Source organism: Cyprinodon tularosa, unplaced genomic scaffold (assembly GCF_016077235.1).
Source record: "Cyprinodon tularosa strain WSP-4 unplaced genomic scaffold, ASM1607723v1 ctg156, whole genome shotgun sequence".
Classification (NCBI taxonomy): Eukaryota; Metazoa; Chordata; class Actinopteri; order Cyprinodontiformes; family Cyprinodontidae; genus Cyprinodon; species Cyprinodon tularosa.
The window spans coordinates 353,240-367,744 of record NW_024038395.1 but is presented as its reverse complement, the minus strand read 5'-3'; the positions used below and the strand labels follow the sequence as shown (position 1 = coordinate 367,744).

General features: G+C 38.7%; 1 protein-coding gene across 15 annotated transcripts in view; it reads left to right on the top strand.

Moving 5' to 3' along the window:
- cacna1g (calcium channel, voltage-dependent, T type, alpha 1G subunit) overlaps window positions 1-14,505 on the top strand; it is a 384,250-nt gene that overhangs the window by 168,224 nt on the left and 201,521 nt on the right. For all 15 annotated transcript variants that reach the window (XM_038280073.1, XM_038280083.1, XM_038280085.1 and 12 more), the window contains one exon: window positions 12,823-12,956. In XM_038280073.1, the coding sequence (XP_038136001.1) occupies window positions 12,823-12,956 (134 nt within the window). The remainder of the gene's footprint in view (window positions 1-12,822; window positions 12,957-14,505) is intronic.

Here is a 14,505-nt window from a genome sequence, read left to right as displayed (position 1 = left end):
TAGAGATGGTGCTTCTGCTTTTTCTTCACTGACACTGAGGGATTTGTGTAAAGATGAGGTAAAGCCCAAAATGTTTCTCTGACCAGCAGAGGTTTGATTTCTGTGTAACTGCTTATTAAATCACAACACCATGCTGTAAATGTATCAACCTTACTCATCCCTTACATAAAAAGCCAACTATTCTACCATAGAAATTGTATCAAAGAGCTCTGATAAAGGGCCCTCAGTGAGCATAAGAAGCACGTTCAGATGTGTTTCTACTTCATAGTGATTAACCCTGTACACATGGTTTACTGTATGAAACATTTACAGGGGCAGAGATGAGGCATGCTCTGTGCCTGGTGGGTTTTTACAGGGCCTGTCTGGTGCACTGGAAGTTATGGCTTCCCCATTTAGCTGCAGTGACGATGCTTTGTTTGATAGAACATGATTGAATGAGACCATACAGTATAGAATGCATGAAATATGACTATTAGGCAATTTATAATAACACAAAGGTACCTTTAGATTGCTAAATAATGTATGACCACCCATCTTTATATAATGAATTAATGAATTGAATTTATTTCAGATAATTAACAATAGATTATAAGTTAAACATAAAAAAAATCATTTCCAAATAACTTAACTTTATTTGAAGATAGACAGAAGCTAATAAAATAAGATCAAATGTTCCACTTAATAAGCTTGCAAGTATATGTAGCCTCAGATCTAACATTGGTTCTTGATTAGTTTATGATTATTGATTATTCATTCATAATGCATTTCAGCCACTTTTTTTAGGTAAACCAGTTATTAGATACATGTGAAAATAGATGATATAGATATTGAATATCGGCCTGTTTTTCAGTGTGTAGTCCTGCTTCTCTTAATGTGACTGAGTGGATGTGCTCTCTTCATTCTCTGACATGGGAGCTGGCTCAGAGCTCGTCTACCTGGCTGTGTGTTTCCTGGATGGGGCCGCCTTTTACAGTTACTTTTTGTATCTCTGCTTCTGATTGCTTTAACCTCAGTCGGCTTCGGCAGATGGCCGCTCACACTGAGCCTGGTTCTGCTGGAGGTTTCTTCCTGTTAAAAGGCAGTTTTTCCTCTCCACTTTCGCTACAAGCATCCTTAGTGTGAGGGATTGCATTCGAGTCAATGAGTTGATGCAATCAACTGGTTTTCCTTAAATAGAAAACTTTAAATCAATTTGACTGTATGATCTAGTGAACTGTAAAGTGCCTTGAGATGTTGTGAATTGGAGCTATAGAAATAAACTGATTTTAATTGTATTCTCCTCATTTTAAACTCTTAGTCAGATTTACGCCAATTGTCCAAAGTAGCATTAAACATATTTGGAAAGTGATTAAATGACATCACAGACTTATGTTTTATTATTACGCAACCCTAATTCCCTCAGAGTTTACATACCCTCCCTATATCTGAAGACACAGCGTCTGCAAATGCAGGTAGATCCTAGAAATGATTGGGAGTGTGTGAGTACTTGGCCGTTCCAAACAGGTCACTGGTGTCAAATCCCTCAGAGGCAAGCATGTGGTGTTTAGGCTCTGCTGTACACATGGACGAGCAGCCAGTGAACCGTTAGGTCCAGACAGACGCCGAGCAAAACATATTTTCCTTTGAGTACATAAGGAGCCTCAGTAGTTTCCATCTTAGATTTGATTGATGAAGTGTCTACACTCTGCTGCTGAGATGTTTGAAAGTTAAATCAGGTCTGTGTTCTGCTGGATGTGTTTCCCAGCTCGACTAATGTGCAACACGAGTTTGTGAGAATCAATTTCCCGATTAGAGAACTCATGTCACCACGTGCCGCCCCACTAGTGCACTCTTGTGGGAACTCCCTCAGGCCCAGCTGTGTTAAAAAAGAAAAAAAGAAAAAAGTCAATGGTTATTTTTTAAGAAAGCAGGAAGAAGTTAAAGAAATCTACTTACATGTGATCAATGGTTCAATGCATATACAGTGATTTGCAAAAGTTTTCATAAACTTGGAACATTTTCACATTTTGTTAAGTTGCTACAACAAAACCAAAACCAAGAATAAAGCCCCAAACACACCAAATCAGAGTTTGTGTTCGATCTGACAGAAAATCTTGTCCTGCGAGGTTGTGGCGTTTAGCGCCACAAGGTCAACTCGTATGATCACATCCGACTCAATTTTATACAACGGGGCTGCGTAGCTCCGACTGAGATAGACCCTGGTCTATATTAGTTGGACTATTTCAGCAATTCACAGGCAGTTTGTCATGATGGGTCTCAGGTGCCTAGCCCACATGCAGAACACACACTGAGAAGGGAGGAAAGTTTTACAAGTTTATTGAAGGCTCAAGCACAAGAGAGTACTGATTACAGGAAGAGATCTGGGGACTGGTTCACTGGAGTCTTGGAGTGCACAGATAAGGCTTGGGAGAGTCTCTGTGGGATCTGGACAAGGGTTCATCAGCAGAGTCCGTTTGCTGCTTCAGCGTCTCATATCCACTAAGAACAGACCTTGGCTTTGGGATTTCCCAGCTCTTGCCCAGAGCTGCTTGGAGGTTCTCTGAGAATCTTCTGGTTTGACTCTGAGGGTCGGCTCGGCAGGTTAGCTCGTCCTGAGCTTTCTCTGAGGAGACACAGGTTTCCTAGAAGACAGAGATAATGATTAGAATCCAAGCTGGATTCAAAAGTCTTGGAGTCTCACTGTAGATCTAGGCTTAAACGCTGACCAACTGGAGCAACACTCTGGCAAGGAAGAGACGCTCAGCAGCTGCTTATAAAGCTGATCTCCTGATGACTGATGGATCACAGGTGTGGTCCTAGCTCAGCGCCAGGAGACCAAGGGGATCCCAACACAGTTTCATGGGTCTGACAGGAAGAGAGATATGGCTGCAAAATAAAACACATCCGCTTTGGGCAAAAACACAAAATAAAATCTGTTATGGTTGATCGCATAGAAAAAGAGTCAGTTTTGGAGTCGCACAGAGTATGCACAGAAAGCAGGACAGCCTAGTGCAAAAACAATCAATGAAACATTCAAAAATCTAATATTTTACCCAGGATAGGAGTTCAGGACAGAAAACGGATAAAGTAGTGATCCTCTTTGAGCCTAAAAACATGGGACAGAAAGCGCAGTTTATCAATCTCCTGGGGGAAAAAAAAAATTCAGGAGGAGCAAAAACTGATAAATCCTCTTTGAGCCTCAAAGGAAACAAAAAAACATGCGGCAAACAGAGCAGCGGCATTTGTCTCTTACATTTTTCCGAAAAAAAAGAGAAAAACTTCACATATCTCTCTGAGAATCACCACTCTCTGCCTCAGTCATCATATAAACCGTCCCACTGAGTTTATTGCTATTTTTGCTTTCTTTAAACATAGATCTCATTATGTTTTAATATATGAATATTCTCTGTCCTGTTTGGTTTGAGATGCTGCACAGACACGTTAAGTTGGGCTTTTTTTTTTAATCCACTGCTGTTTTTTTTTTTTTTTTCTTTAAATAACTTTAAATAATCTGTCCAAGTCAAATGTGTGAAGCTGTTTTAATATGTGTATAGCACAGAGACAGAAGTATAAAAAAAAAAACTCTGCAGCCGATGTGGCCTTGAAGCTTAACATTTTTACATTGTGAAAAAGTTAAATAATTTCTGTCAACCAATTCAAGTTAACCTAACAGTATATATTATAGAGATGCATATGGAGTAAAGTAAAGGACAGCAAGTTGAATACGCCAATCAATGCATTTCCAATATTTTATTATGGTCTAGCCCAACGGTCATGGATTAGCGGACTGCAGTCCAAATCCGAACCCATCTGCTGGCTAACCAACCTGATTTAAAACATTTATAAATTACAGAATGTTGTCCGATGGCAGTGTCTAATTTCACTTACCCTCCAGATCGTCAGGGACCAGGCTACACATAATACTAGCTGCCGCTAGTTACTTTTAGACACAGCAGGCAAAACTGTGGAAAGAAGGAGAAGACGATGAGAAAAAGTGAAAGAAAGTGTGGATTGCTGGAAGAACTGAGGTGAACTGGTGACAGAAAGGTGTGCTCAAAGGTGACCCTGAACATGTTTGGCTCAACCTGCTGCTGTGAAGCAGGATTCTCCACCATGAACATAATCACAAATAAATATCAATCCAGGCTCATAATCAACACCTTGGTATGTGCTTGAGAATGGCTTTTTCTCCATTCAAACCCAGGTTTAAAGCCTTGCAGGTCAGCCTAAAGCCCACTGCTTTCATTAAGCCATAAAAAATAAATAACAAACGGTTGGTTCAGGTGTTTTTTTAAATTTGTGAATCAGGAAATTGTCTATATACCAAACTGAACGATTGTTGTTCTCTACTTAAAAAAACACTTTCGATTTTAAAATTGAAAATTTTTCTACTTTTTAATGTTTTTTTTATATAAAAAGTCAATGTATAACATTGATGCATAAAACCTCATTTTATTTCAGTATTAAATTCTGTTTAAAGTAACAGATTATAATTAAAAATGTCTCTGGACCTTTATTGGTTTTTGATTTTCTTTATTCGTTCCCCACTGATTTTTAATTGGTTAACTCTGCTCTCGTCCAATCAAGATCTAACCCCAACTGAGACTTTGTGGTGAAATTATGTTCATTATATAACATAAATAGATTGTTTTTGGTTGGTGTCTTAAAGCTACAGTGTGTAACTTTTAGCGACATCTAGCGGGCAGACTGCAGCAACATGAACATCTCCCCAACAACAATACGGCGAGCGTTACGGGACAAAATGTCTTCCACAACGTCCGCATCACCTACCTTCTCAAGTGATGAGGTTTGTTTACATAGATAATTTTACAGATAGTATTTCATTAGTCTGTGTAGGGTATAGATTTCATGTAGACTGAAGATAATAAATATACCCGTTATTTTTTCTACATCGTTGTGACATTTTGGCGATCTCGCAATCACTAGTTTGTTGGCTCTGCGCTGCCGTAGCGCAAAGATGTCTGCCTCCATGGCTGCGAGACCCGCTCCTATGTAATTATAAATAACGAATTCTAAGGCAAAGCAAATATTAAGGTTAAGAGGCTGAGCTCGTAGATGATGATAAATAACATAGTTATGTATAATATATTACATTTCTGACTGTATATCCCTGTAATTATTACACACTGTAGCTTTAAGAAAAAAAAAAAAAGAAAACAATGAAATACATCCCCGCTGGGTTTTGTAAAATAACAAAAAAGTGGAGAATACATCTGCAAGCTACTGTGAATGGGTTTAAAGTTGCATGTATGTTTCAAACAGAACCCTTAAGGAGTAAGCCACTTTATCACATTAGCAGCTTTGTGGGGTTTAGCTAATGCAAAATAGATGAGTAACTACTGCTAGGCGGCGACAAGAAAAAGGCTCCCTGTAAAAAGAAAAGAAAAGTGACGAAGGATTGTAGTATTAGATGAGAAAGCAGTGCAGTCATTAAAGGCTCAGCATGGCAGATAACAGCTCTGCTCTTCTTTATTTCACGCAACACTTTTTCTCTCAGTCATGCATCTTAGGTTGTAACATCTGTCAGTAGTTGAACTTTGTTATTTTCCCAACTGGCTGTTATTGTGGTTTAATTTTTTATGCTTTCCATAATTCATGCTTATTATTGAGGCACTGTCAGCTGCCATGCACACAATAAGTTCAGTTCAAGCCCTTTGCATAGTTTAGTTCTTCTTTTTAATACTTAATATCCTTGAAGTAATCAATGCAAAATGCAAAAGTAGAATTTATCAAGAGTTCTAAGTTTAGTTTTACCCTAGTTATGATGTTTAGCAAAATTCAACTATGTTGAATTTAAAGTTGAACAGCCTTTGCTCTTATTGAACATATACTCTATAGATGGATGGATGGACGGACAGACGGACAGACAGACAGATAGATAGATAGTTTCATCATTTCCTCCATTCCATTTGTTTTCAAAGTATTTAAAGATATTGTTTGCGAGAGCATGCACAAGCCCATTTCTTCTCGTGCAAGCTCTGTTTCAAAGTTGCTGTTCTCTTAGCTCATACAAGCTTACTGTGTCCGAACGTCTGATCTAACCCTAAATCCCTCAATCACTATTTAGAGCGGTAACTTATAGTAGACTTTATAGCAAACTGGCATCACACAAGTCAGCAAAAACTTTGATTCTCTGGGTAGTAAAAAAACAACAACAGATTTACTATGTATATTCGTTGTTTTTTTTTTAAGGAAAAGGCTAAAAAATTAAGCTTAGAGTAAGATGTCGTTTTATAGACAAGTTGATGAGAAATGTGGCAAAAATGGTTGGATCCATCTCTCTGGCATTCCACAATTCTGTGCTTTTGCCAGTTTGTTTGTGAAACTGCTGAAGTTGGTTAATGTGACATCTACTGTAGTACTTGCTGGAGCAGTAAAGATGAAGGCAGCCTGGTTGGCGGCTAAATAAGCTATAGACTTCAAGTTAGCAAATAAACAGCAGCTGTCTGGAGTGGACTGCATTAACTTTAATTGGACTTTGCATTAAAAGTAAACTCAGTTCCCCTTTAGAAAAGAAAACAGTCAACAGCTGCCTCCACTCATTCTGCCTTCTAACTTTTTCTTTTCCTTCTTTTTTAATACCCATATTTATGCATTTTTTTTTTTGGCAGCATGATGTCTAGCGCTCTGGCTTTGCAATTGTTGCCAGTTGCTGTTTGGCTGACCAAACTAAAGGGCACAATACATCCAAGAGGAAACATCACAGAAACAAAAAGATCAGGATTTTCATGGAACCTTTCCCCTGCCCAAGCTCTGGGGAAGGGAAAGTGTGCAAATCCATGTTCAGCTACAGTCTGTTAATGAGTGCAGAGATGCAGCTAAGCAAACCCATAGAAAGCCAAGCACACAGATAAAGTTTAGTGATCCAGGAGCAGGCTGAGCACACCACTAGCTCTGAGTGCAAGCACAGGTCCAGGATAAACGCATGCAGAACTGAGTTTGTCAGAGTTGAGCATGCACCAGACATGTATGAAGAATTGTTTGTGAGATTAAGACATCACACCTGTCTCACTGCATGCTCATATTGTCAACTCTGCACTGGAGTTGGTGACACTAAATATATGGCTAGAAATACCTGGAAGCAGGTCTTCCTGTTATGCAGTACATGATTCTTCCAGCTTACTTTCACTGCTTCTACAAAAACGGTTGGACCATAATCAGTTTTGCTACTGTCATTTTGTCCTCTAAAATGTAAATAGTCCTGCGTAAAATATTCTGTTTTTGTCCCTTTTAGCCCATTGCTGCCGTGAAAATGTGCTGCTGTGTAAATGTGTATCTGAGGCCACAAGCTTTGGTAAATCTTAACAGAAAGAAAAAAAAGCATACAAACATACACTGTCCTTTACAATAAGCACAGATATTAATTTATGCTCCAAAGAGCTACAAAACAGCATGGGTTTTCAGAAAAAAGGACTTGGAATTTTAATTGGCCAAGGACGACATTTCCTTAACCAATCTTTTTTCCAGTCAGTCCAAGTTTGCATCAGTGTCTACTAGTTGTATTTAGTTGCTAGGGAAAGTTGGCACAGAACTGGAGTCTTCGAGTGTGTGAGGAGAACAGATCCCAGTCACAGTCAAACAAACATGATTTTGGTAACACATTATTAAAGGTACACTAAATTTGATTAACTACGAGGGAACAGTTGGAAAAATAAAATCTACTAATAGAAAGTCAACCCCCACTTACTAGTGAACACATAGCCCAGGGGGACTGCTGGTTAGTTACCTAAGAAACAAAGAAGAACTAATTAGGGGTTACTGGGTAGTTATCCGGCACTTATTGTGGAACACACAGCCCATCCTTATTAGCAGTGTTGCCAACTTAGTGCTTTTGTCATTTTAGCAAATATTCAGACCCCTCTAGAGCGTTTATTTCAAGAAAGTGCCTCGTCCCAAATCTAGCAACTTTTTTTCTGTGTTAATAGAGACTTTGGCTACGTGTAAGCACAGAACTCTGTCCTCCTGAGCGAGTGGCTCTTAACCCCACCTCCTGCTCTCTCCCACAGTCCTCTGTCATACAGAGCAGGCTGCCCTCCCTAAAGCAGAGATGAAATCTTTCCACTTTGATTGATATCACCTAGTACTTTTTAGGACAGCCAATTGCACTTTTCTTTCTGAGTAGTTGGTAACACTTCTTATTGGGCTTCTACTGGGTATTTATTAGGGAGTTGAAGAATGATAAATCCGGAAATAATGGATAGTCAAACATTTCTAACTATTGGACAATAGCACTGAGAAATGACTTCTTTGCATTACATTTCTCAGATTCATTTTTTTTTTTTTTATATAATAATGTCCACAAGGAGTCCCATAATCTTCAAACTCAAAACAAAGTCCTGGAAGTGTTTCTCCGTTTAAGTCCAAAGTCAAAAGGAAAAATCCAAATGTCAAACCCCCCTCCAAAAAACATAATAAAAAAGAGCGTAACGACCGAAAATCCCCAAAAAGAGAAAGAAAGTCCAGATCTCAGCTGGAGGTTTCTTTCCCTGCGGCGGCATCCTCTGGGTGAAAGCTCTGATCAGGTTTCTAAATGCACGTTCTGCGGCGCTGGGAGGAACTTGTTTGCTGTTTTATCATTCTTCTTTTATTTTTTACTAGTTTTTAACATTCAACTAAACCAAAATCTCCCACTGCACAGATCAGTGTGCGTCTTTCTCTCCGGTCAAGCCGTGCGCCGACGCACACAGCCCTTTTTAATAACCAATTTTCTCCACAACGAAAAATACAGCATTTTAAGGGGGCAGTCCCCTTGGAGAGCAACTCAAGAAAAGAATGTAGTGCATTGAAAATCAAAATGATTGAAGACCATTCAGACACAGTCCAGGCCTTGCTGAAAACGACCCAAACTGTGCAGCTCTCTCACCTTTGGGCTTAAACAACAGACTAACACCTTTAACAAAAGATTAAAACAATGGCTAAAAACTGGGCAACTTTGCATTAAAAATATTAATGTATAAAATGTTTTCTTGATTGCACTACTCTTGTAAATCAGAATTATTCTACACTTTAAAATCTCATTATTATATATTAGTAATTTATAATTGTATACTAAAAGCCTTCTATGTATTGATATAAAACTAGCACTACTGCCGGATACTGAGGCTTCTTACATGTTGATGAGACTATTCCTGGTCTGCTTCTCAGGCTAGCTTCCATGTTTGCATGGAACTGCTCTTCTTCCAACATAAAATACCAAATGCTGTGCTCTGTTTTGGAAACAGGCAAACTCTTATTTCAGTTGTTTAGGGTCTAAGAAATAAAGACTGGCTATAAACTTCACCAAAATAGTTCAGCAGCAAACCGGTTTGATGAAGGAGTAGGAAACTGTTGATAGAGAGGACCTGTATTTTCTAGGTAATTTACCTTCTATCACAACAAATAAGAATGATTTGGTTTAAAAACTCCTTTCAGACAGGCCTGCACTCTAGTCAAGCTGGTGACATTCATCTATATTTCCACCCCTCCATCTGCAAAACAGATAGAAACATGAAGTCCATCCATCCAAAAATCATAGGTAAATTTTTTTTATGATTATTTCTTTCTGATTTGGGATATCATTTAATAAAACATCATAAACCAAATTATGTTTAATTTATTTACCTCTTGGATTTCCATTGTGGAATAGTTTGAACACATTCCAATTGTTGTAAAAAGCCAGACGGACCTAATTCTAAAGTCTTCAAGATAAACTTCGGTTCTCAGAAAAAGAATTCATAGCATTATTTTATTAATGGTTTCCAACTATTTTAATTTGCCTTTTTTTTTTTAATCTATAATCTATTCTTATCTTCAGCTACCACAGTATACATGTCAGATTAAATAATACTACTTATACTTCAGCTATAGTATCAAGGGGCCACTTTATTGGTATCTCTTATGGGCAGATTATACTTTTGCAACCGCACACATCAGATGTCGCTTGCGTCTGGTCGCGAATCAGTTTTCCTGGTATGCTTCTGCACCGTCAGTATGGAATTTCTAGGGACGCACAGAAGTTTCCCGCCAAAGTGCAAAGGGTAGCCTATTGGAGAACTCGCAAGAACTTCAGCGGATGATCATGAGAACTTTGGCGGCGCCAGCGGGAGTGTTTTCCAACACAACACTTACGCGACTGCAAGATATCACGGTCACGGAGATGGATCTAGAGTTGCTAGACATCGAAGAGCAACATGTTTTGTTGATGGAGTTGGCAAAAAGACCGATTAACCTTTTGTCTTAGTTGTCCATCTGCAGTGGTTACTCGGTTTTTAATAACGGCGCGCCCCGGCACAGAATCGAGAAGGACGACCACACAGACAGCCAGAAGGTCACACCAAGGACCAATCACAGCTGCTTTTTGTCTGCATACTTCCGCTTGAGGTCTGAGTGGGTTTACGACCGTCCGACGCATAGTCAGGATTTTTTTGAGGTGCGAGACAACGGTTGCAGAACCTCTGCGCGGGGGGCATGGTCGCACACAGAGACAGATTTGAAGGTTACAGAGGCTATGTGTCAGAAGCATAAATTGGCCTTTATACATTTATACATCTCTTTGCAGGTGATGAAGCAGACTGAAGACATTTTATTGTTATCTCCCTTTTATTTCCTGTTTCTTTCATCTTTTCTCCTTCTTTCTGTTTTTCCTTTCCTGTTCAACTTACATTGTAGTGTCCATATAATCTGTAATACTCCATGCATAATTATAATAAAGCTATTTACATTCATAAATCAAGCGGAACACTATGGCGTTAGCCGTACTGCTCCACTGTTGGCCTCTCTTTTTGGCATCAAGACAATTATTCTAATTGCCACATTGCCAGACTGGACACTGTTAAAAAATATTAATAAATAAATAAAATCTATCATCTATGTATCTATTTAGTTTTCTTTTAATAGTCCTTACACTCAGATGATTGTTTTATTATTAGCACAAAATCAGAACATTCTTGAGCAGAGCATTTAAGGAAACCTGAAGTGAGTGATCTTTTCTGACTTTGCATAAACTAAAACTTATATGTTTTTTCATGTAAGATCAGCAGGTTGTAGATATTAGCATAATAGTTAAAAAAGAACATTGCTTGGTACTTGAAAACATTAACGAAGGGGAGTGGAGGGTGGTATGTGTCAAAATGTCATAGTCTTGCATACAGTTACATTTCCCAAAGCCTGCTAATAATGGTGCTCTTTTTTCAATTTTGGTTTCTTATTGCTAGGAATTACACCGTGATGGGAAACTTAAACAGTATCGTCATATAACACAATACAGTAAACAGTACATGAGAAATATGTGGTGTCCAGATGACAGCGCAAGTTTTTTCCAGTACTCTCACAAGTCAAATTAAATTTAGATCAAACAGAGAACAGTGCTTTAGTTTATTTTTTCATTTTATTTTTTTCCCCCCTTTCTCTTGAAGCTTTTGATGCTCTGTAAAGTTGCTCTAGGGCTCTTGACAGAATGGTGTCTACAAAAATCACCTATTAACACCTGCAGTAATGTATGATCTCTACCAAAGAATTATAGGAAGCAGTCTGTATGACAGATTGTGTGTCCTGGAAAGTGCAGCTCAAGCTCATGTGTTGAATAAGTGGCTGTTTTTAGTTTTAATCTATTTTTGTGTTCTTATTTTGGGATGCTATGTGAAAGCTTGAAACCCAGGACTGGTAGAGATTATTGAGTTGTAAACAAACTGTCACAGTCTCACATTCCTTTTCAACCACAACCTTTTACTTCCAGTGAAATTTAAAGCAATGGAAGGCTAGTTTTTTCTTAAGCTAACAGGATCTGATATATTTATACATGTCTCTGTTCGTGTTAGGATGACTCATCTATCAGTGGGAGTCCTGTGCCTTAATCTCCTTCCAGATTTTTTTCCCTTTAGCTTTTGTTTTTACATGAAGCTTTGTACTCTCCCTGCTCATTCAAATTCTTCCACCTCTGCATTTTTTCATTTCTTATTGATTATTACATAAAAAAACAGTGGTTACTCCTCCCATCCACATTCTTGCCCTTATGTTGTTTTCAGACTAGTATGATGAGAATTTTGGAAAGTCGGGGCCGCCACCAGAGAAGAAATACTGATTGATGAATGAAAGCGTTTTGTTTCCAGGTTTTATCATTTTACATTTAAGTCATATAAAGGCTAATAAAATTTCAATTCAGCCTAAGATCAGGCTAGAGCGGGCTTGTTTCAGTGCCGTTTCTGCTTCAAGGAGGCTGTTATCCTGTTCGTCTCCCCCATCCAGCGCAATTGTCCAACCTCCTGGCGACAGGATAAAGAGAAATACTGTAGATTTCTCTGTAGGAATTCATAAACTCTCTCACTCCTGTCAAAGGTTCACAGTGGGATGTTTATAATACATCAAGGAACGTCTGGGTAAGATGGAGGCCAATGAAATAACAAGCCTAAGTAAATGAATTCCTTCTCTCTTCAAAAGAAAGTTATTTTGCTCTACTGGCTAATCAGTGTAGAATGGAAATGGTTGGATAGAGGATTGGAGATTGTCACATCAGACAATCTTGGGCACCACAGATAAAGTCCCACTGGTCTGTCACAGTAAAGAAAAAATTGTTTAAAAATGTTCTGTTCTAAACTTCTTTTTACAGTAATTTAATGATCTCAGACAAGAGGAGGGCAATAGATGGATAAACAGATAAATGGTGACAGTGGAGAGTTTCACATCAAAGCTTTTAGACAAATCTATTACCGTACTCACAAAGATCGCTGGGTGGTATTTTGGCACAAAAACTTGAAACAGTTTACCTCACTAGAGATTACCGGTAGAAATGTTACTGATGTCCAGTGCATGATGTAAATGCTTTATTTTCTCTATGTGTCTTGGCAGCACTTCGATGACTTCATCTTTGCCTTCTTCGCTATTGAGATGGTGATCAAGATGGTAGCCCTGGGGATTTTTGGCAAGAAATGTTACCTTGGAGACACTTGGAACCGCTTGGACTTCTTCATAGTATTGGCTGGGTGAGTTTACACAGTGACAGAAGAGAAAACTCAGCTGAGTTCATGAGCCTTTTATAAAGTCAAGCTTGTTTTCTTTTATTTAGTTTGTACAGCACTAGTGGCTCATTTTATGGACAGTAGGCTGACAGGAAAGGGGGTATGAGAGGGGGAGAGACATGTGGGAAAGGACCACAGGTCAGATTTGAACCCGGGTCACCTGCAGCAAGGACGAAGGGCTCCGTACATGGGTCATGTGCGCTAAACATTGCGCCACCAAAGCGCGTCAATTAGGTGATCTGATCTTGTTAAACCTAACTTCACTGTTATGAAATCAACTTCTGCTATCATTATGTAGAGCGACATTTTAGGCTACTTGTTTTGTCACTCTAACACGTTAAAATATGTATGTGATTGCTGAAGGTTGAATTTACACACATATTGTGATGTTGGTTTGTAGTTATTTTGACCCACATGCAGAACCATGCAGAGAAGCAGTGAATTTTAACGTTTTAGGTCAAAAGCAACAATAATCAGGAACTTTCTGGTTGGTCTGAGGGGAGAAAACAGTTTGATCAGGAAGGAGTTGGTTGATGACATCTAACAAATAATTGATTAGCTCACTTGAGAGATGAAGGGGAGATAGCATGGATCTGTAGGGGTTTGATTCAGCTTGCAAGAGATGTTATGCTGGAGAGCAGGTAGAAAGGTTAAGAAGACTGAGAACTGCTACACACAGGTAAGACCTTTTCCATGAAGATCGCAGACGAGCTGATGTTCACTGATTGCCTAGAAGAATAACAGAATCTACATTATTAGAAATTCACAATATTTCAACACAAACATATTCCTGGTTTAGGTCTTTAGCTGGAATACCATTGGGGGTGAAGAGACATGATCCTTCATCTCCTTATATACAACTAGCCAGCTTGATTGACAAATGTTCTTAGGTTTGCAGCGTCACAGGTCGGCCCAGCCACCAGCAAAGATCCTCCTTGTGACAGGAAGCTCACTCACACCCGAAAAATAGCAAAATCCCAGAGACCCTAACACATACATAGAACTTTTATTTTCACAAAAACTACACTCTACACACTCTGGCTTGATAAAACACATTGCAGAATTTAGCCGGCTTGTTCAGGTCCGACATTTTCATCATACTTCATCCCCCGCTGAGTTTTAATGCCATCCTTCTGCCGCAAAATCTGTTGTCTATCAGTGGGAACAGGACATGCTTCCTGAAGTGTCCTTCATTAAAACACATAGGATGCTCTTTGTATTGTCTTTTTCTTTTTTTTTTTTTGCTTGCGACATACCTAAATATCAGAGTCAGTAAACATCAGTAAAGTTTTATTGAATACATTCAAAGATATTTGAAAAGTCTTTACTAAGTGAAATTCATTATATAGATTAAGATGGACGTTTTCATTGCTTTACTTCTGTAAATTACGTTTATTTCTGCTTACAGCTAGTAATAACAATATTTCATTTTACATTGACGAATACATTTTTGTTAAAACATATGGGCTTACTGAAAGTGGGACAATGAGTAGCGCTGCTGCCTTGCAGAAAG